Raw genomic sequence first — 20800 nt, 5'->3', positions numbered from 1 at the left:
TGAAAAGAAAAATTCTGCACAATTTCCCCACCCCCATTTATTGACCAGTGACGAAAAACTGTGGGGATCTTTAGGGATCCTTTGCTGAGGGAGGGGAAGGAAAATGATTACCCAGAGATCACCAAGAATCCTCAAAGATCTAAAAGAGAAGCAGATGGCATTCCAAGTTGCTGATCAATGAATGAACTTGAGGATCAGGTGATACCTAGCAGATGTACTCACCTGGAGCAGGCAGGAAGCCATCATCTATGCTGTCTTCCAAGATGATGCCAGTTGGATCTGAACTGTAGCGCTGGACAAAGCTGTCATCCCTCACGGGGTATCTCTGCTAGGTTAAAGGTACAGGTTAAGAAATCGAGTATAGAATAGACTATTTCATAGAGGCTAGTGTGTACAGGTATGTGTATGTGCAGAAAAAAAAGGGGTGGGGAGGAAGAGAAAGCCAACACCTGGTGATGAAATTGAGGCACTATCTCTGCTAAATCAAGACTTGATTCTTTAATTCAGTTCACGACATTAACACAGCGATGAGATACTTTTAACAGTAGCTGCTCACATTTACTTACCCCATTTCTATCAATGCAGGTTGTGGCTGAATTGTTGCTGGTAGCACTCTTCAAAAGAGAGAAAGAGAGAGAAAAGATATTTTAAAAAGAGAAAAATATTGTCTGACCTGGGAAATGACTAATTCTAAATAGTTAGGTGTGTGAATATGGATGAAATATCATACCAATGAACTCAAGAGGGGAGTCCGGGATGTGGAGGGGCTGTTGAAAAATCCCTGGTGTGGAATGAGGTACTCGTCTGCATCAACAATGTCCTCCATGTCCTCCTCTTCCATCAAGGTCCGATAAAACTTGGAGTCCGTAGGGCTTGGCAAGTGCATTCTTTCATCTCCCTGTCAACCAAACCACAGTAAGAGCAGCTTGCTGGACACCCTCCTGCCTGCACTACAGCAAAGCAACTGATTTCTGCTGCTACTGCTGCTGTTCTCCTAAGTAGCTCTTCTTTCCACATTAAATGTTCTGAAGAGCACAATCCTGCCTTGGCAGAGAAATGGACTCAGTGGTCTTTTCCTGTAACTTCTTTGCTTCTATGAAAGATGAAGTAACCTGACATTCTTAGTCACATTTCTGTTCCTCATATCCATATTTATTATTTGTTCTGTTTTTTATTTTTAAGCAATATGGTAATATGCTAAAGTATTTACTGTAACAACTTGGAAATGGGCTAGAACAATCAGTGTTACAGTTTTCTTTAACTGAAAGAAGTAGCATGAGACTATATTGTTGATGTTCATGTGGTCCGGTTTCTTTTGAGATTTGGTCATGGAATCATTGAACTCCTTAGCTTGCTCATCTGTGAGCATACCATGTGTATTATTTCATATTTGCTGTTATTTCCCCTGGGCATCTTTCTAAGTGACCGTTTGACATCTTGGTTTCCTGGTAAAACAAATTGATCAATACCTGTATAACAAGATAGCGCTGAGGATCTCGAGCCATTTTGGAGAATTCTGATATCAGCTCACGAAACTTGGGGCGACTGTCTGCATCTATCATCCAGCCTGAAGGGACAGTATGGAAAACAAAGCACAAGTCAAATGATCTTAGCTATTAAACCTGAAGAGAGTTTTAAAATAAGATGTAAAGGATAGGAACTGTATTGTGCTTGGTACATGTGAAGCTGTTACATCAAACCGTAACAAATAGAAATCCATTCACATCAGCTTTTCGTTAGGCTTTATTCTTTGTTCCTTTTGGGCATTTAAGAACAACACCCCCTGCTCTTCTTGCAAGACCAAAAAAATAGAAGACATGGTAGAAAGATTCCTGCTTAGCATCAACATGCAGGGAGTACCCTCTTTTAACTCCTGCTTGCATAGTCCTCCTAAAAGTCAGGATCCCTGCTCCACACAAGCTCACCACATAGCAGCCCACACGATGGGGCAGGGAGTGGTGAACCAGGAGACAGGGAGGGAATCCAATGCTATGCAGGCCCTGACATACCCCCACTCCACCTGGCAGATCTGTGAAGGCTTCTCTCCCCCATTGCCCTATATATCTGACCAGTACCTGGCCTGGTGACGGTATCTGGATTTGCCTCCAGTGCAACAATTTTGTTCTCATTTACACGGGTGCATCTCTCATGGAAATCACCTGGGTAACTGAGACCAGAACAGGGCCCCATGAGTAACTGTTGATTTTTAATCATCTCCTATGCACAGCACCCTACAGATAGGCTAACAGAACTCAGCACACTTTCTGGGACAAAAAGCTGATTTGTTGAAAAATGGAGTTTCAGCTGATCTGACACTATCTGTGAATTTGACATGATTAGTTTTGGCCAGGAACCAGCTTCAGAGGAAGGGATGAGTGGATGGAAAGAAAGAAAATGAACATGCAAGTCACCTTTAGCCTGGTAGTTAAGGCACTTGCTTGGGAGGTGAGACACCCAGGTTTGAATCCCCACTCTAGAATAGTAACAAACTCAGATCTTCCTCTCCCGGTGAGCATCCTAACCACTAGGCTATCAATTATTGTAGGGTGGGTTGCGCTCAGTCTCTTCTGTTGAAGTTATTCCACTTTGTCTAAATCCTTAAATATTCATTGGAGCAGGGAGTTGAACGCATGCCTCCCTGTGGTTTACGGAATTCTTGTTTCTGCAATAATGGCTTCCACTTTGCTCAGATACTCCAGCCTATGCAGGAAATTCATCTCACTATTGGGGTAAATGGGGAATCTGAGATATGGTGGCTATTGTAAAGTAATGTAAATTCATTTTTAAAAACACGCTGGTTAATTGAGCTGTGGGTTGAATATTGTCACGTACCTTTAAAACCAATAAACTTTGCTTTATAACAACTTTGAAAGAAAACCCAATTTACAGTTGGCTCCAGTGGTGAGATGCGTTTCCTCTGCCCTAACTTCTGTACGGAGGAGCGGCATCGTTCTTCATTGCTAATTATTCTAAATGAAGTCACTGGATCTATAGAGATTTACACTAGGGCAGAAACTGGACCATTAGATTGAAACAGGTTTTAATATATAATATTAAGTTAATTTTATACATATTTTAATGTTTAATATTTTATTGGTTTAGATTTTTATTTATAATTTGATGTAGTGATTATTTTGCACATTTTATTAGTTTTGTCTTTCTAAGTTGACATTTTTTTTTTTTTTTATATTTCAGTTAAGGTTTCCTTTAAGTGTTTCAACAGTCTTCCCTACTAAATACAATTTTGGGCCTGATCCCATTATAGTTGGTAAAACTCCCACTGGCTTCAATGGGCCCTTTGGTAGAAACTCATGTTTAGATTTCTTTTCAGATTAGAAGTGTGTGTCTTTATTTGGCTGATCTTTTACCAGTAAAACTATTTCAGATCTCATAGAATCATAGGACTGGAAGGGATCTCGAGAGGTCATCTAGTCCAGTCCCTTGCACTCAAGACAGGATTTATCTACACCATCCCTGACAGGTGTTTGTCTAATCTGCTCTTAAAAATCTCCAATGATGGAGATTCCACAACCTCCCTAGGCAATTTATTTCAGTGCTTAACCACTCTGACAGTTAGGAAGTTTTTCCTAATGTCCAACCTAAACCTCCCTTGCTGCAATTTAAGCCCACTGCTTCTTGTCCTATCCTCAGAGGTTAAGAACAACAATTTTTCTCCCTCCTCCTTGTAACAACCTTAAAAACTGTTATGTCTTTTCCAGACTAACCAAACCTAATTTTTTAAATCTTCCCTCATAGGTCATGTTTTCTAGACCTTTTATTAATTTTGTTGCTCTTCTCTGGACTTTCTCCGATATGTCCATATCTTTCCTGAAATGTGGTGCCCAGAACTGGACACAATACTCCAGCTGAGACCTAATCAGCCTGGGGTAGAGCGGAAGAATTCCTTCTCGTGTCTTACTTACAACACTCCTGCTAATACATCCCAGAATGATATTTGCTTTTTTTGCAACAGTATTACACTGTTGACTCATATTTAACATATGGTCCACTATGTCCCCCAGATCCCTTTCCACAGTACTCCTTCTTAGGTAGTCATTTCCCATTTTGTATGTTTGCAACTGATTGTTCCTTCCTAAGTAGAGTACTTTGCATTTGTCCTTATTGAATTTCATGCTATTTACTTTAGACCATTTCTCCAGATCATTGGGAACTTTAATCCTATCCTCCACCGCACTTGCAACCCCTTCCAGCTTGGTATCATCCACAAACTCTCTATGCCATTATCTAAATCACTGATGAACATATCTAACTATCTTCTTACTAATCGTTATTTGCTGTGTTGTTGTAGCCATGCTGGTCCCAGTTTTGAAAGCTGGGTGAGGTAATATCTTTTATTGGACCAACTTCTGTAGGTGGAAGGGACAAGTTTTCAAGTTTACACAGAGCTCTTCTTCTAAATCATTGATGAAGATATTGAACAGAACAGGACCCAGAACTGATCCCTGCGGTACCCCACTCATTATGCCCTTCCAGCATGACTGTGAACCATTGATAACTACTCTCTGGGAATGGTTTTCTAACCAGTTTTGCACCCACCTTATCGTAACTCCATCTAGATTGTATTTCCCTAGTTTGTTTATGAGAAGGTCATGCGAGACAGTATCAAAAGCTTTACTAAAGTCAAGATATACCATGTCTACCGCTTCCTCCCTATCCACAAGGCTTGTTATCCTGTCAAAGAAAGTTATCAGGTTGGTTTGACACGATTTGTTCTTGACAAATCCATGCTGACTGTTACTTATCACTTTATTATCTTCTAGATGTTTGCAAATTGATTGCTTAATTATTTGCTCCATTATCTTTCCAGGTACAGAAGTTAAGTTGACCGGTCTGTAATTCCCCAGGTTGTCCTTATTTCCCTTCTTGTAGATGGGCACTATATTTGCCCTTTTCCAGTCGTCTGGAATCTCTCTGTCTTCCATGACTTTTCTAAGATAATTGCTAATGGCTCAGATAGCTCCCCAGTCAACTCCTTGAGTATTCTAGGATGCAATTCATCAGACCCTGGTGACTTGAAGATATCTAACCCATCTAAGTAATTTTAAACTTGTTATTTTTCTATTTTAGCCTCTGATCCTACCTCATTTTCACATCAACCTCATGAAATTTTTTTTTTAAATTTGTTAGTCTCTAAGGTGCCACAAGTACTCCTGTTCTTCTTTTTGCTCATTTTCACTGACATTCACTATGTTAGATGTCCAATCACTGCCAACCTTCTTGGTGAAAACCAAAACAAAGAAGTCTTTAAGCACCCACATTTTCTGTTATTATTTCCCCCTAACCCCCAATTGAATAGAATCTCTGTCAGTATTCAACCACAGACCTGTCTTAACTTGCTGCTTAATATTTCTAGAACTACACTAAATCAGGAAATATTGTGAATTCCAGTGAAGTATCATTGTCAGTGCTTTGTCTGCATAGCATGGGTATAAATGCTTCATTACCATGCACTAAGGGAGGTTGTGAAATCAGCTAGTTGGTCCATTAGATCTGTCAAGATCTCATTTTAGCAGGCTAACCCTTTTTGGATGAGTGATTTATTGTTATTATTAGTAGTAAGAAGTATGTATTCAGAGACTCCTAAAACCCTAACATTAGTAGAAGTCAATTCTTTGAGTCAAAGAAAAGTTTAATCTCTTTGATGACTTTGTACATTTTATCTAAGAAAGTGTTTAAACGCCACCTAGTGGGCTGCTTGTGAATGTCTTCTAATGTACTTACAGTAATAAGGACATGGAACCAATGCTGAAGAAACTTGCTTTACCAAATCTGCCAGCTCCTGTGCATTTACTGTAATGACTGTGTCTGAGTATAAGTAATAAAAAATTGGGGGTCAGACCAGTTATGAAGCTCAGGATCCTGACTCGAAGTCTTCATGTGCAGCCATTAATATTGTGATTGTCTGCGGCTCTCAGACATTTTTTCCTATTGTGTTTGTTGTTGAATGAAATGAAATGAAAACACAGGAAGAGAAGTCAGGACTGATGATTCAGTGTGCAAAATTGGAAACCTGGGGCTATATTCTGACCTCAGCAACACTGGAGTAATTCTGGAGTAATTCTACGGTTAATCTCGATTTACACTGGTGTAATCTAAGTTTTTATACCCTGCTCACCACCACAATGATGAGAAATGAGAATTTGGACTCTGAGCTGTAGTTAAAGAAAAATCTGCTGTCTTGTCTGAAGGATGAGATGTCTGAACATACCACAGTGATGTTACTCTTCTCCTATAGCACATAGGCATGTTTTCCTGTGAATCTCAGGAATACAGCATAGCATGCAAATGTTCCATAACTAGAACCATTTTCCTTCTTACTAATATGAACTACATGGACATGTACAAGAACTGAACTCACATTTGACCATGATCATATAGACATCAATAGTACAGATAGGAGGCTGGGGCAAACGCTCGCCCTTCTCCAAGACAGATGAAATTTCACTGGCTGGGATGCCATCATACGGTTTTGATCCAAATGTCATTAATTCCCAAACAGTGACACCTGAAGAATAGGAGAAAGGGACAATGTTAGAATCTCATCAGGTCAGCAAGGATTCATGATGTTCCCAAAGCACAGCAGACCTGGTCTGTTTGGCCTAGGAACAGCACGTATCAGAGAGAGAGAGTGGAAGCATTAACCTTTGTTTTAGAGTTGCTAAGGCTCACTAAAGGGGCCATCATTGTTTATACACTTGCCAACTGTTCATGGAGGAAGAAAATGTTCCATCTTACAGATGTAGCTATTTTAATGAGGCCGGAGTTAACAAAACAAATTGAAATAATCAGGCCTTTTCTTTCTTTCTTTCTTTTCTTTTTTTTTTTTTAAGGGTTTTACAGAAGGTAAAATCTCAATGTTCAACTCTACTTCACGACTTCACCTCTTCACAACAGAAAGGTATTAGGTTGCTAATTACTGATTCCAACCCACAAAGTGTTTTTTTTTTTTAAATAAAAGTTTTGTTATTGTTTTAAATAATCTCTTTGGAGGTAAAATAATATCTCCTCTCTTTGAAGGATTTCTAAATTAACTGCAGCAAAATATTTTCTTTCAGCACATCACCTATTCCATGCTGTAGCTGTTACATGATGCTGTCCATTTGCATGGGCCCTAAAATAGGAATTTGGATGTGAAGAAAATGTATTTAAGTGGATTAATAGGAACATAGGCATTTCCATACTTGATCAGACCCAAGGTCTTTTTAGTCTACCTATCTCCAAGCACTTCACAGAAAGGTGAAAGAAACAGTGCTACAGCCATTATGAAATTACCTGATCCCAGGGAAAATTTCTTCCTAAACCCCCTAAATTAGAGGTTGGCTTACTCCAGGAAGCGTGTATACAATGAATTCTCCGGTATGATCTCAGTAAAAAAACAATTAGTGTATATTCCTACATAAAGGAGATTGGTGTCCTAACAACCTGACTTTATGGAGTTTTAAATGACCATATAACACAATTTCCTTTTGAATCAAATATTGATTCAAACACCTATGGGCCAATGTAATGGGCATTCAAGCCCAAAATTCAGCCTACCTTAAAGGTGCTATTTTCCGGGAAACAAATCTTTTACCTATTCAATTGCAATAGTCTCTGTATGTTTTAGTTCAAAGGCTATGAGTCTATCAACCTTTTAAATATATTCCCTGTGGAATACTGTGAACTCGACTTAGGTACTGCGTCACTTGTTTGCTCATGGATTCAGGATGGTAATTACTTCTAGCCATTGTCAGGTGGTGTAAATCAGCGTAGCTCCATTGAAGACAACAGATGCGCTGATTTAAATCAGCTGACCATCTGGCCCAATTTACACAATCTGTCAATCTGCCACAATGGTTTTAGCTTTTAGGCTAGCCTTGCTGACCTCCCGTTATCATGCTACTTTTTAGGGAGGTTGGTTACTTTGAACATTGTGCAGTTTGGGAAGTATACCTCCACAACTTCTCCAAAGAACATGCTCCTCCCTATCCCCCCAAAATGTGTATATATGTATAAAAACAATTTGACTGTCTCTCTTTCAAGGACAAAATCTCATTCCCTATTCAAATCAATGGGAATTTTGCTTCGTTAAGAAGCTCAAGATTTGGCCCATCATTAATATTTATTCTTCCCATCATTTTGGTATAAGACCGTGTTATAAGTATCATAAAAGGATGACTGAATTTCTGGAGAAAAATTGGCTGTGTAGTGTCCCCAACAAATCTTACAATTGTTCTCACCCATCTAAAATCATTACGATCACATTTTTAGACTTACCATAACTCCAGACATCACTTTGATGGGTGTAGATTCTGTGTAAAATGGACTCCAAAGCCATCCATTTGATAGGAACCTAGGAAGATCCAGTTAAGCCATAAGACACCTACCTCAAATCTAGGAGCAATACTGTTAGAACAACAGAGTTGTTTATATCAATAATTTGACCGTAGGCAGAAAATCTGAGATGTACAGCAAGCAACTTGAGTTTTACAGGGATCAATTATCATTGTTTTGATTTGTCACTCTGAGTCTGGGAACTTTTGCTTTTTAGTACAATTATCTCTGATAACTCAGTTTTACAAAATTCTTAACAGTTGAACTTTTATAAGATTTTTTTTGTTTAAACATCTCATATCAGATCAGGGCACAAATCCAATCCCAGGCTGTACAGTGAAGACTAATCGGAGATCAGATGGTTTCCATTTATTCTCTCTGCAATATTCACAAGCACGTCTCTTGAATTTCTCAGTAGAGCATATTCCCTCAAACTGGGGTGTTGAATGAGATCTGACAGGCCTTTCTTCATATATAAATATATAGTATTCCCTTTCTGTTCATAAACTACACATTATTTGGTATTGTCTACATGACAGAATTCAGACTTGCCCTTTTTTTAAAGTTCATCTTGGCTTTTCCCAGACATTATGGGTGGAGATTTTCAAAAGGGCTCATCATCGGCCTACCTCTGTTCTCACTGAAGTTACATGGGGCTAACTCTGCTTGCATTAAAGTCAATGGACACCCAATGGCTACAATGGGAACAGAATTAAGCCAATGCTGAGCACTTTTGAAAATCCCACCCTGTTTGTCTCATTTTTAAAATGAAGATTCATACACAAGTGCAAATATCTACATCCAATGAAACACATAAAGATGGTTCTCTGATACTTCTTACTTTGCCTCCTTCTGCATAGTACTCTTTTTCCTCAGCACCAAGCAGTTTTGCCAGTCCAAAGTCCGTGATCTTCACATGTTGAGGAGTCTTCACAAGGACATTCCTGGCAGCCAGATCACGGTGCACCAAGCGACGTTCTTCCAAGTAGCTCATTCCCTACAATATACATATGACATGCAATTGGCATACTTCTTTCTCTCTACCATCCACACTCACTCTGTACAGGAGAGGGGAGGATAAAGGGTCAGATCTGCAGCGTGGGTAAATGGGCACAGCTTGACTGGGATCAAGCCCAAGAAATCTACATACAGGATGTTACTTTCTAACAATGGGCCAAATGCCGCTCTGTGCAACCGGACTGAGTTCAGTGTGACTCAGAGTAGAATTTGGTCACCATGTTAATATACATATGTCGATATACATACAGTATACAGTCACATATACATACAGTCACATATACTATAAATACATCATTAGACTCTTCTTCCAGTTCAATCAAAAACAAGTAATAATACCAAGCAGTTGATTCTCTGCCTCGTCGTGGCAGACCCTGTTTTGTAACTGGTAACCACAGAGATGATGGAAAACAACCAAACAAAAAATCGTATATTTTTATGTCTGAGTTCAATGACACAGCTCTTTTTCAGGTTCCCCTTGAAACAGTTTCAGTAATCCCTGTGACTAGAGAACACTTGACATACTATGTATGCTCTTTTTATACAATTTCCTCTTAGGGAAGACTAGGACATCTGTCTCCATATTGATTGTAAAGCTCTTTCAGGCAGATAAAAGGGTTAATAGTGCTGGTTTACTTTTGTTATGCCATGATCCTAACATCTATTTCTGACCGTGGAGCTTTCCCCCCCTCACCCCTGTGTGTGTGAACTGCGTTAAGAGAGAGAAACATTCAGGTTGTTAAGCTTCTTTCAGGATCCTTTTTAGGAACTACAATCATTCCCTGTTGTTGTTTTTTGAACAGTTAATACAGAAAGCACTTTCAGTCTACACACACAGCACGAAAAAGATCCTACTAATGTGATGACAAAGCATCTGGGGAGTCATTCTCTCCCCAACTCCCACTCCCATTCTTGCCCCACCATTAAGCTGGACCACCGTCAAATCTTATAGTGAAGTTTCTAAGCAAAACTTCATCAATGTATTAAGGGTGGTTAATGTTGCCAAAATAAACCACCCCAGCAAATTGGCATAATGCCACTATATAAGTTAATGTAATTGAATAAATTTAACTTTAATGAGCTGAGCTTTTGAAACAAAGAATCTTGAGCTATCAATAAAAAAACATCCTACATTGGAAAAATCATTTGATCTAGTCTGGAAGAAGAGAATTATCCTGCTAAATCAGTTTTGGTAAAGAGGTTCAAAGCAGCTGAGAGGCAAGGAATCAGTCTTAAATTAATTTACTTAAGATCCTGATCCTTCAAATACTTATGCACATGCTTAATGTTACACAGAAGACAATGGGCTACTCATATATACAGTTAAACACATTCTTAACTGTGTGCAGGATCAGGATTTACATATTATTAACCAGAGGACTATAATACACTCTTAAAGCCACTCAACAACTTTTCTTCACGCGGAATCATAAAAATGTGGGGCGGGAAAGGACCTTGAGAGGTCATCAGGTCCAGTCCCCTACACTGAGGCAGGGCCACGTAAACCTAGACCATCCTTGACAGGTGTTTGTCTAACCTGTTCATTAAAACATTCAATGATGGGGATTCCACAGTCTCTCTTGGAAGCCTATTCCAGTGCAGTGCTTAACTATCCTTATAGTTAGAAGGTTTTTCTTAATATCTAACCTACATCTCTCTTACTGCAGATTAAGCCCATTACTTCTTATCTTGCCTTCAGTGCACATGAAGAACAATTGATCATTAACCTCTTTAAAACAGTCCTCAATATATCTGAAGACTACCATCAGATCCCCCGCATCAGTCTTTCTTCTCAAGACTAAACATGCCCAGATTTTTTTTTTAACCTTTCCTCAGAGGTCAGGTTTTTTAAACCTTTTATCATTTTTATTGTTCTCCTCTGGACTCTTTCCATTTTGTCCACATCTTTTCTAAAGTGTGGCATCCGGAATTGGCACAGTATTCCTGCTGAGGTCTCAACAAGGCCAAGTACAGCTGGACAATTACTTTCCATATCACACTCCTATTAACACATCCCAGAATGATATTCGCCTTTTTCACAGCTGCATCACATTGCTGACTGATATTTAATTTGTGAACCACTATAGCCCCCAGATCCTTTTTCAGCGTACCACAACCACCTAGCCAGTTATTCCGCATATTGTATTCATTGAGTTTAAAGGTGGTCTTCAAAACCCTTTTATCTGAAAGCTAGTCTTTCTGTACACTAATGAAATATATGAGCCATAACATATATTAAAAAATGATTTCAAAAGCACAGGAAGAGAAACAAAAATAAACTGTGAAAGGGTCCATAAGGGAGCTTGTTTCCTGCTTGTTAGTTAAGAGAGATGAACAGATTTGCTAGGATTTACAGAAAAAACAACAGTATGGGTTTTTAAAGAAGCAGATCATGTCCAAAAATTGGACAAGATTTATGGATGTAGTAACAAAGAAAATGTTGACAGGAGAAATGATAACCTTATTTATGTGGATTTTAAGAAGAGCATTTAGTAAAGAACCACACAAAGGACTATGGTAGATGGTCAGTTAGTAGCTGTGAAGATGGGAGTTGCTCTGAGTTGGAGGGTAAACTGGCATGAAAATCAAACAGAAGCTAACAATTGTGAATGGTAACAGTTCAGTTGCACAGAAGAGTAACTAATGAGATGTCACAATTTTAGGACCAATTTTGTCCCCTGAGAAATTAATAATGGGGAAGAAGGGAAATGTAGTGAGGAGATAAAATCTCTAAAAGTGGCAAAATCAGGAAGGTGCTGTAATCAGTTTAAAATTAGACAGACTAAAACAGGGGCGGTTTGCATGATACACTGAATAAAGTTTATTTACTGTATTGTGTTCAGTACACTACCAAAGCCTTAGAGAGAAAAGGAGCTGTGTAGTTTGTGGATACATCTCTGAAGTCTTCAGTACGTTTATCAAAAGCAGGCAAACTTGGAATGTGTACAAGGTCTCAAGGGATTAAGAATAAGTAAGTGTGCAATGTGTTCTGGTTAATTTAAAAATAGGTATTACAGAAATGAATATAATACAACCAGAGGGTTACAGGGACCTAAGCATCTTAGAGATTGTTAGTATCATTAAGAAAGATAACAGAAACTACATCTATTGCTCCCTCCCTTTAGCTCCCCCCACCAACCTCTTCCTAATGACTACGGTGATGAGATAGCAACTGTGAAAAAACGGGACGGGGGTGGGGGGTAATAGGCGTCTATATAAGAAAAAGTCCCCAAAAACGGGACTGTCCCTATAAAAACGGGACATTTGGTCACCGTACTAATGACCCCTGTTGCAATGATATTTTAAATGAGATAACTGTTTTTCATCCTCCTGCACCTTAAAATGGCTAAAGGGATTTTTCTCCAGCTTTCCAAAAAAGTCACCTTGGAACTGGCCCAAACATAGAATAGTCAGTTCACAAGGGGGATGCTTCACTTAGTGACTGAAAATGGGATGTTAGAATAGGAACTATTCTACCACCTTAATAATGGGTACACGTCGTAACTGCTGTAATACGGGGATTTAGAAAAAGAAGATGGAAAGGTTATGTGCTTCCCAAGCTCCCTATCTTTCTTCTTCCCTCTTCCCCACTCTAGACATTCAACCACTATTTTCCTCCCAGGACAAATCCTTCTATGAAGAAAGGAAAATGCTGACTTAGATTCCAACAAAATTACCCACAGCTACCTCAGGATGAGGCCTATTTTGCCCCTCATTTTCTCCTTTTGCATGAGCTACAGTAGTTTAGTTTTATTTACTTACTTATTTAATCACGTCTGTAAATCTGCATTACATGGGACAGAATAATTTATGAAGATAACTCTATTTAAAGAACATCCCAGAACTGACTGTAAGATCATTACTTAGCATATGCCATCAATAAATGATGACAATGAGCCAATACATCTTGTTGGCTAATGATTTTCCATGTAAACAACATTACTTTAATTTCTAGTGATCCATTGTGTGCTCTGTGCAGTCCCAATTCATGCTTATATAAAGCTGAAATGTTGAGTTACTCTACTATGCGCCGATTTTATATGTTGAGTTGCTCTATTATGCACTGATTTTATATTAACTGTAACTCCAGCTATTTTCTCAACATTCTTTGGAATAATTGGGTTAATAATATACAAATGCATGATAAATGGGTACGTGAATATACAGTCGGTGCTGTAAATGACCCACTATGAAATGTTAACACAGCAGATGCAAGCTTCTGCTGGTTAGGGAGATTACTGATGCTGCTGGTTTTTTCTTTTGTAAGCACAGGGAATCTCCAAGTTACTGTTTTTCCTTCTGCTAATTTGGGCAGTCTTTCCTGTCTTTATTCACACACATCTCTCTTGTCCCTCCCACGCTAATTACGTTTTTCAAGGTGTACACCAAAGCTACAGAGGCAGCATATTGACATTGTACAGTTTAAATGAAAATGTCAGAGCAACAGGGTTTCAATCAAATTACAGAAATGTCAAGGTAAACAAAGTTTGAACAGGTTGTTCGAATGTGACACCTTGCAAATGGCTATGATCACTGAATATTAAAAAATGTTAAGCAGCCTCATGCTTGCGACAGGTGTAGCATGAACTGCACAGGAAAAAGACCTTCTCTGTTTATACAAAGAAAAGAGAGAGCCTAGGTAGGAGCAGTGCAATATCCCCTACACTGCCCTGCCATGGTGGCACAGCCCTAAAATGGAGGATTACTTCTAAGGGCTAGAGAATATATCATTTAGTCTCCATGCTGCCTTTCCTCCTTTGTCTCTGTGCTGAATCTGACATGTCAATTTGTGCCAAATGTGATAGTGATTTTGTTATACGGATACACGTCCACTGGAACTGGGCTAAGTACACCTCTACCTCGATATAACGCTACCCGATAGAACACGAATTCTGATATAACGCGGAAAAGCAGTGTTCTTGTGGGCTGATGTGTGAAAAGATTGTTTCCACGTGATTAAAAATACACATCAGATCATTTAAAGGGCTGCATTAGTTACATATCTTTATCTGCGCACTCCGGTTCAAAGCAAGTTCAATATAACGAGGTTTCACCTATAACGCGGTAAGATTTTTTGGCTCCTGAGGACAGCGTTATATCGAGGTAGAGGTATATACCAACTTATTGCACACACGCTACAGAAGAACCACCTACTGGCACTGTCTTTCAGTCATAAACAACCAGCATCAGAATGAGCTGGTGTTTTAGTAGCAAAAGGCTCTGCATTTGATCACCATTCCTCTGCAGTTAGCAAAATCAGGGCATTAATCTCCAACACAGAAGAGATTTTACCATCACATTTGTCCTGTGACACATGCGACACAGCATGACAGAAATAGTATTTTGTAATGAACCATTTATGGATTATTGGGGGAGTAACATGGTATCACACAGGACTAACAGTGAAGAACTGCCACGTTCTAATCCCTCCTGCTGCCACTGATTCACTGCATCATGTTTGGGCAAGTCATTCAATTGCAATCCGTGCAAGTTTCATCATTTGTCCAGTGGTGATAACCCTGTTCTGTGCAGGAATGTTCTGAGGATCAGTTAATATTTACACAATGGTTTGAAAATCTAAAGTACTACACAATGAAAAGTGTTGTTATCTTTAGTATCAAGTACAACAAGGTAAAATCCTTTCTATCCTCAGGTAAAATACAAAGACCAAGAGGATAGCTAGATTACATACTTTCAGATCTCTTGGTTCCGGTTATGATCAGAGTTTTGGATGGATTGTGCTGCCATTCATTTACCTTTGCAATCTGCACACACCAGTTGAGAAGGTACTGGGAGCCAATGTTGTCCTTGTGCTCTCGGATGTAGTCAAGGAGGCAGCCATAAGGCATAAGCTGTGTGATGAGCTGGACGGTAGAAGTAAGGCAGATTCCCAGCAAGCGGCACACATGGGGATTGTCAACGCTAGCCATCACATAAGCTTCCTGATCAGAAAAAGAGAAGACATCCTGAAACAGTCCCTCATGCATGACAGAAATATTAGGATGCAAAAGGCAGTAAGAAAAACAAAACAAACAAACAAAAATCTGGCATTTTCCTGAATTCTGAACCTTTTTGTAAAATGTTGGGTCTCTAATGCATATTTTCCACTGCACTGAGAGGTCCTGATTCTGTATGTTAAGACATCATTTAAAATGGCACCAGGGCCACCCATTTTCCTGGTTCTTGTATACCAAGCAGTATGTTCAGTGCAACCTTCCAGAGACAAAAACCTAACAGGGCTTAATAATTTCAAATTTTATGGGAGCTGCTAGGTGCACAGCATTTTTGAAAAATCAGGAAACATATTTAGGAGCCTAATTTTAAGCAACCATTTTTGAAAGTCTTGGCCCTGACTGGTAAAGCTTTTTTTATGTGTTATGGCAATGTAAGCAATACAATGAAGGTGTTTATAATGCATTTTTATTCAGTTGGGAGCCAGGATGAAATCAACCTTCCATCAGAACAGCCTTGTAATTAGATAGAACTTTAGGGCCTGATTTTCAAAAACGTGTGAGCGAGTGCTCACCTACCATGCGCATTCATTAACACGATCATGCCAAAAATAAATATCTATCAAGGTTTTGTGCATGCAATGGCCAGTTATGCCATTCAATTATTAACTTCCACTGTAGGTTTTTTCCCCCTTCTCACTCCTGACTTTAGAGCATCTTTGGGTCTGGTTTTTAAACAGGGACTTCCATTTTTTGCAGGCTAGTTTTCACACCCACTGTGAACTGCAAGCACAAAGTTATGCACTGAAAAATGGAGGCCCTATGGAAAAATCAGGTTTAATGTTTAGCCATCATATTTTTACTTGTTTTTGTTCCCGATCTACAGGATATTGCTTTTGGTTATTCTTTTTATGACACAAAGTTAATACAGAACTAAGTGGGAAATTTTCCACGTAGTGAACTTTTAGGTCAGCATTTAAATCCGCATCTGGAATGACATCAGACACCCTTGACAGATGGCAGCCCAAAACAACATGCAAGCAAACAAAGTCGAGACACTTCTGTGGTGGAGGTAGAAAATGTTCTGCTCTTTAGAAAGGCTTAAGAAATGCAATATGATAGCAATTTAATCATCATCTAACAGGCTTTTAACAGATGTCACCTAGTTGTGAGGCTGGCAGGGGGCTATTGTTAGAAGCACATTTATGCAATGACGTTAAAAAAATCTGAAATCAATGAGCAATATTTTCCTCTGCCACTGCACTGTTATTTCACATTGCCAACCTAAGAATGATATGTGTTACGGACACATGATATTTATTACATGATACTGAGGTAATGATGTTGAGAGGTCTGCTTTGAGGGATAACTCTGTTTTTTGTTTGACACATAACCCACCCTCATGATGCCCTTTACAAAGGGTTCCTGGACAGAAGGATCACAGAAGATTACTATAGAACTGGATAAAGAATGATCACCTTACTACAAAATACTGAAACTAACCTATAGAATTCTAGTTGAAGGATATAATTGCCAATTAAGTTCTACATGGTTTAAAAATTAGAAGAAAAGCATGTCATTCTCTACTAAATTATACAGGTTTTCAGATTAATTTATATAGAACCTCTTGGTTCAATGCCTCACACATTCTATAAAATGATTCCATATGAACAGAGGACTAATTATGTTCATCCCAGTGGGCTTAAAAACCATGTAAGCACAGCAATAAAGAAAGTCTGTTTCTTGTAGTGTTTCCTCTTTAGTCTCACATCCATATTGAATTCATTTTAGCTGAATGAAAAATCTGCAAACTCAGAGCTGTTCTCACTGCCCATCTGCTTCACAGCCTACAAGGAGCAGACCTCAAGGCTGGGAAATTGGGAACTGAATGTGTGGAGGGGGTGTATGGGCCACACGGAGTATGGAGTTCTTCCAGGATTTGACGCTGCCTATTAAATCTGATACTGCAAAGTAAAATAGGCCATAGCCTCTTTGAAGAATCATTGAACTTATAATGGAACCATTGTGCAGTCACAGGTCTCTTTAAATATTTTACTAAATTAAAGCAAGTCTTTGTTTCAATTATTTATCTTGGAAATCTCTGAGGTACGCTCTGACCTGCTCCAACTATGCTTGGTATTTCGTAACAAATCTCCTGAATTAGCCCTGCCCTAATAAAGCCAACGAGAGTTGTGGCTGGAGAATAAACTGAATATGAACAAATGCTGTTTTACATGCTGAATACCTAGCCATTCTTCTTACAGAAAGTGGCTAATTAATTAGCCACTATCTCCAAGGGATCAGTGACCTTGGAGAGTTGTTCAGTAAAATCTTTTTGAAGTTCTGTTTATTTCTCTGTCTCTCTGCTCCCACTGCTTTGTATCTTTTCTTTTCCTGTGAAATGTGGAATGAATTCCATCAACTAAGTCATCTAAAAAGTAAACAGTGCTAAAAATGGTAAGAGCCGCTTGCTAAGAATCCTACTTCAATGGGAAAAAGAAAAAAAAAAAGATCACGTGGCGATATCTGAACTTTGTTTTAAAAAAATAGTACTTTGATAGCTCAGAAGAGCACACAGGCCACAATCTACTGTCCTGCTATGGGAATAGCTTGATCTGCTGAACGCAGAGGCAATCATTTTGGCTTATTAATTAACCCTTCCTTCGCTCTACATGAATTTAGTACAATTAGGTCCAAGGCAGCTTTTGTCAAGTTTGTATTATTTTCTCCATAACAGTTTTCATCAGCTTTTTAATGTCCTTTTTATTTCTATTATTAAGTAAGGCTAAAAATATTCCAGGAGGAGGAATATCAGTGAGTTTTCCTTTTGCCATAGGTTTTCCTGAAGCAGGGAGTTGATAGTATGGTTGCATCCTTTGTTTGTATCTGCCTGTTAGAGGGCAGATATATGAACGGTGTTTGTGAATACATAGCCAGCTTTTAGTAAGAGAACTTAAATCAGCAGGAATTTTGTTTGACATATTGGTCCTGAAAGTAACCACCTTTTCTTTTGTATTTCAACAGTATATGTATAACATGATGTGCCATATCAATACACTAAAAGATATATGAAATAGAAAGTTTTTCCAGGATGAAATGAGGATTCAAAAGTGCTTTATTGTAAGTGGCCCATAGCTAAGGTTGCCCAATACCGCCCCATTGTGAGACTATGTTTTCAGTTGCTTATCATTTTGCCAAACTTTAACCATTTAGGCTGAAATTTTCCAGGCCGGGTGTCAGTCCCAGGCAGATTTTTGTTGTTGTTGTTGTTGAAAGTTTCAGCTAAAATAGTTCAGTCACTTCTGAGACTGAGGGTAGGGAAAAATATAGTGTTTTGCCCACGTTCAAAAAAAATGCTTGCAACCATTTCATTGAGAAGCTCTAGCACCTCCATGCTTTTGGGGCAGGATCTTGAAATTTGGCAGGGGGATTGCCATGGTGCCTTTTGCCATTCCCATGAACATTTCCCCAAATTACCCAAGTTACAAGCTTCTGCGAAATCACAGTTTGCGCATGCTCAGACTTGTTAAGAGTTTGTAAGCTAAAATCTCAGGAGTGTCCAGTTGTAGTGAGCACGCTCAGCCTCTCACAGCTATGTATGTGCTGACCAGACTGTGCATACACCAGTCCCACTGAGCTACTGAGCGTGCTCCAGCCCAGGGCTGCAGGGGCTTAGTAGGACTCATACAAATAGTATGTGATCATGTAATTCAGTGATATTCAGACTGTGGCTCTCAAGCTGCAAGTGGCTCTTTAATGCGTCTCCAGTGGCTCTTTGCAGCAAGTGATATTAAAACACTACGTGATTTAATTATTAACCAATCTAAGGTATTAACAAATCAGAAGGCTTTCACTAGGTTATTAACCAATTAAGTTATCAACTTGCACTGAGTTATTGAACTTATTTGCTGTGAGATATATAAACTAAATATTTCCCCAGTCTTTTGGGTAATGTTGATTGCTAATTTGGCTCCTGAACCACTGAGGTTTGAGTATCACTGATGTAATTAAAGACTGTACCATAAAATGCATACACACACAGGGGTTTCATAAGCAACCTTTATACTGGCATCTCCTAACCTTTGCTTGTGTTTGCAAGCTTCAGGTTCTTTTAATAGAAATTTTCTTGGATGACAAAGTGTATGTGTATATATGCACACAAGTTAGGCTCAAACAGCAAAGTTCAGATTTGCCTCAATACCAGATTGTTCCCTAAGCTCAAGGATCCCTGGATCTGGGTTTATAGTTCATCCATGTAAATATATGCATATTTTATCACTCATGGATATTTACAGCATATGCATACATTTTTTTTCTACAATATGTATACCGTGATCTCCAAGCAAGGGGCAGTACATTGTTGGGTGGCCCTTGGAGCAGCCCTGGGAGGCAGACTGTGACTCAGAATCACACTCCATCCCCCGTTTCCCCTTGCACAGTGTGGGAGGTACCCTGTACCAGATCTAAACTTTGTGCAATGTACCTCCCCTTCCAGGCTGGTGTAGATAGCGCCTGGGGCTTGGGAAGGGGTCCAGACACAGACCAGCTCTACCTGTGAGTCACTGAGTGTCTGTCTTGCCCAAGCATATTAGAAATGGAATTCATATGAGTTTTTTTTTCCCCTTTGTAATTATGGGCTAGATCCAAGAAACAAAATAAAATCCAACTGGCTTCTGTGGTCCCTGGATTTGTTCACAAGGCCAGATGATTTTTCACAGTTTCTGTGGCACATGAGCCAGACAGATTTTTTTTTTTTTAAACATTTCATTTAGTCCTATGTAACCATGCATTTAAATCTATGATATTCTGAAATATCAGGGTCCAAAGAGCATTAGTGATCATTATTATTGTTATAATTTGTATTACCATAGCACGTAGGAACCCCAGTCACATACCTGGACCCTGCTGTGCTAGGTGCTGTACAAATACAGAACAAAGAGATGGTCTCTGCCTTAAGCTCACTGTTTAACATGCCCCTTAGCACCAAATCAAGGTCCCTGTGCACAATGTTAGTTAATGACCTATGCACAAAGAGGTCCATGGGAGGTAAAGGGAATGCAGTGGTACCCACAGACCAACCACAAACAGAGTGGCTGCATGATTTGGCTGGCCTGGTTAAGGATGCGCCAGTTGTCAACAAATGTTGATTTTTTAATGGTGACTGCTGTATCTCAAAACCACACTTTTGAGGGGATGCACAGCAGGCACAGAGTGGAATTATTAGCCTAAAATACTGTCATCTTCATTCCATTTTAAAATACCATCAACTATTCTGCTGCTAGAAAAATAGCTTAACATTGTTTAGAGCTAGATCCCGTAACTTCTATAAAGCCCTGAGGAGTTGGGAGAGCAATTGGAGAGATTGTGTCACACTATTATCTTTGTCCAGTCTTATTTGAAACATCTCAAGTGATTGGGCTTCCACACTTTCTCTTGGCAGATTGTTCCATTGTCTAATAGATATCACTATTAGAATGTTTTAATGGATAATCAGTCTT

At 39.1% G+C, this 20800-nt stretch overlaps 1 protein-coding gene across 2 annotated transcripts in view; it reads right to left on the bottom strand.

Annotated features, from left to right (window-relative positions):
* Positions 1–20800, bottom strand: part of EGFR (epidermal growth factor receptor) — a 225378-nt gene that overhangs the window by 9750 nt on the left and 194828 nt on the right. Inside the window, exons 20-27 of one of the 2 annotated variants that reach the window (XM_054019159.1) lie at positions 15108–15293; positions 9176–9331; positions 8278–8353; positions 6380–6526; positions 1470–1567; positions 731–898; positions 567–614; positions 223–328 (exon numbers count right to left, since the gene is read on the bottom strand). In XM_054019159.1, coding sequence (XP_053875134.1) covers positions 223–328; positions 567–614; positions 731–898; positions 1470–1567; positions 6380–6526; positions 8278–8353; positions 9176–9331; positions 15108–15293 — 985 coding nt within the window. The remainder of the gene's footprint in view (positions 1–222; positions 329–566; positions 615–730; positions 899–1469; positions 1568–6379; positions 6527–8277; positions 8354–9175; positions 9332–15107; positions 15294–20800) is intronic. The other variant, XM_054019158.1, reaches the window with a different exon arrangement.

This window comes from Malaclemys terrapin, chromosome 2 (genome assembly GCF_027887155.1).
Source record: "Malaclemys terrapin pileata isolate rMalTer1 chromosome 2, rMalTer1.hap1, whole genome shotgun sequence".
Classification (NCBI taxonomy): domain Eukaryota; kingdom Metazoa; phylum Chordata; order Testudines; family Emydidae; genus Malaclemys; species Malaclemys terrapin.
The sequence above is the reverse complement of the archived record's forward strand: the minus strand, read 5'-3'. Positions and strand labels throughout refer to the sequence as shown.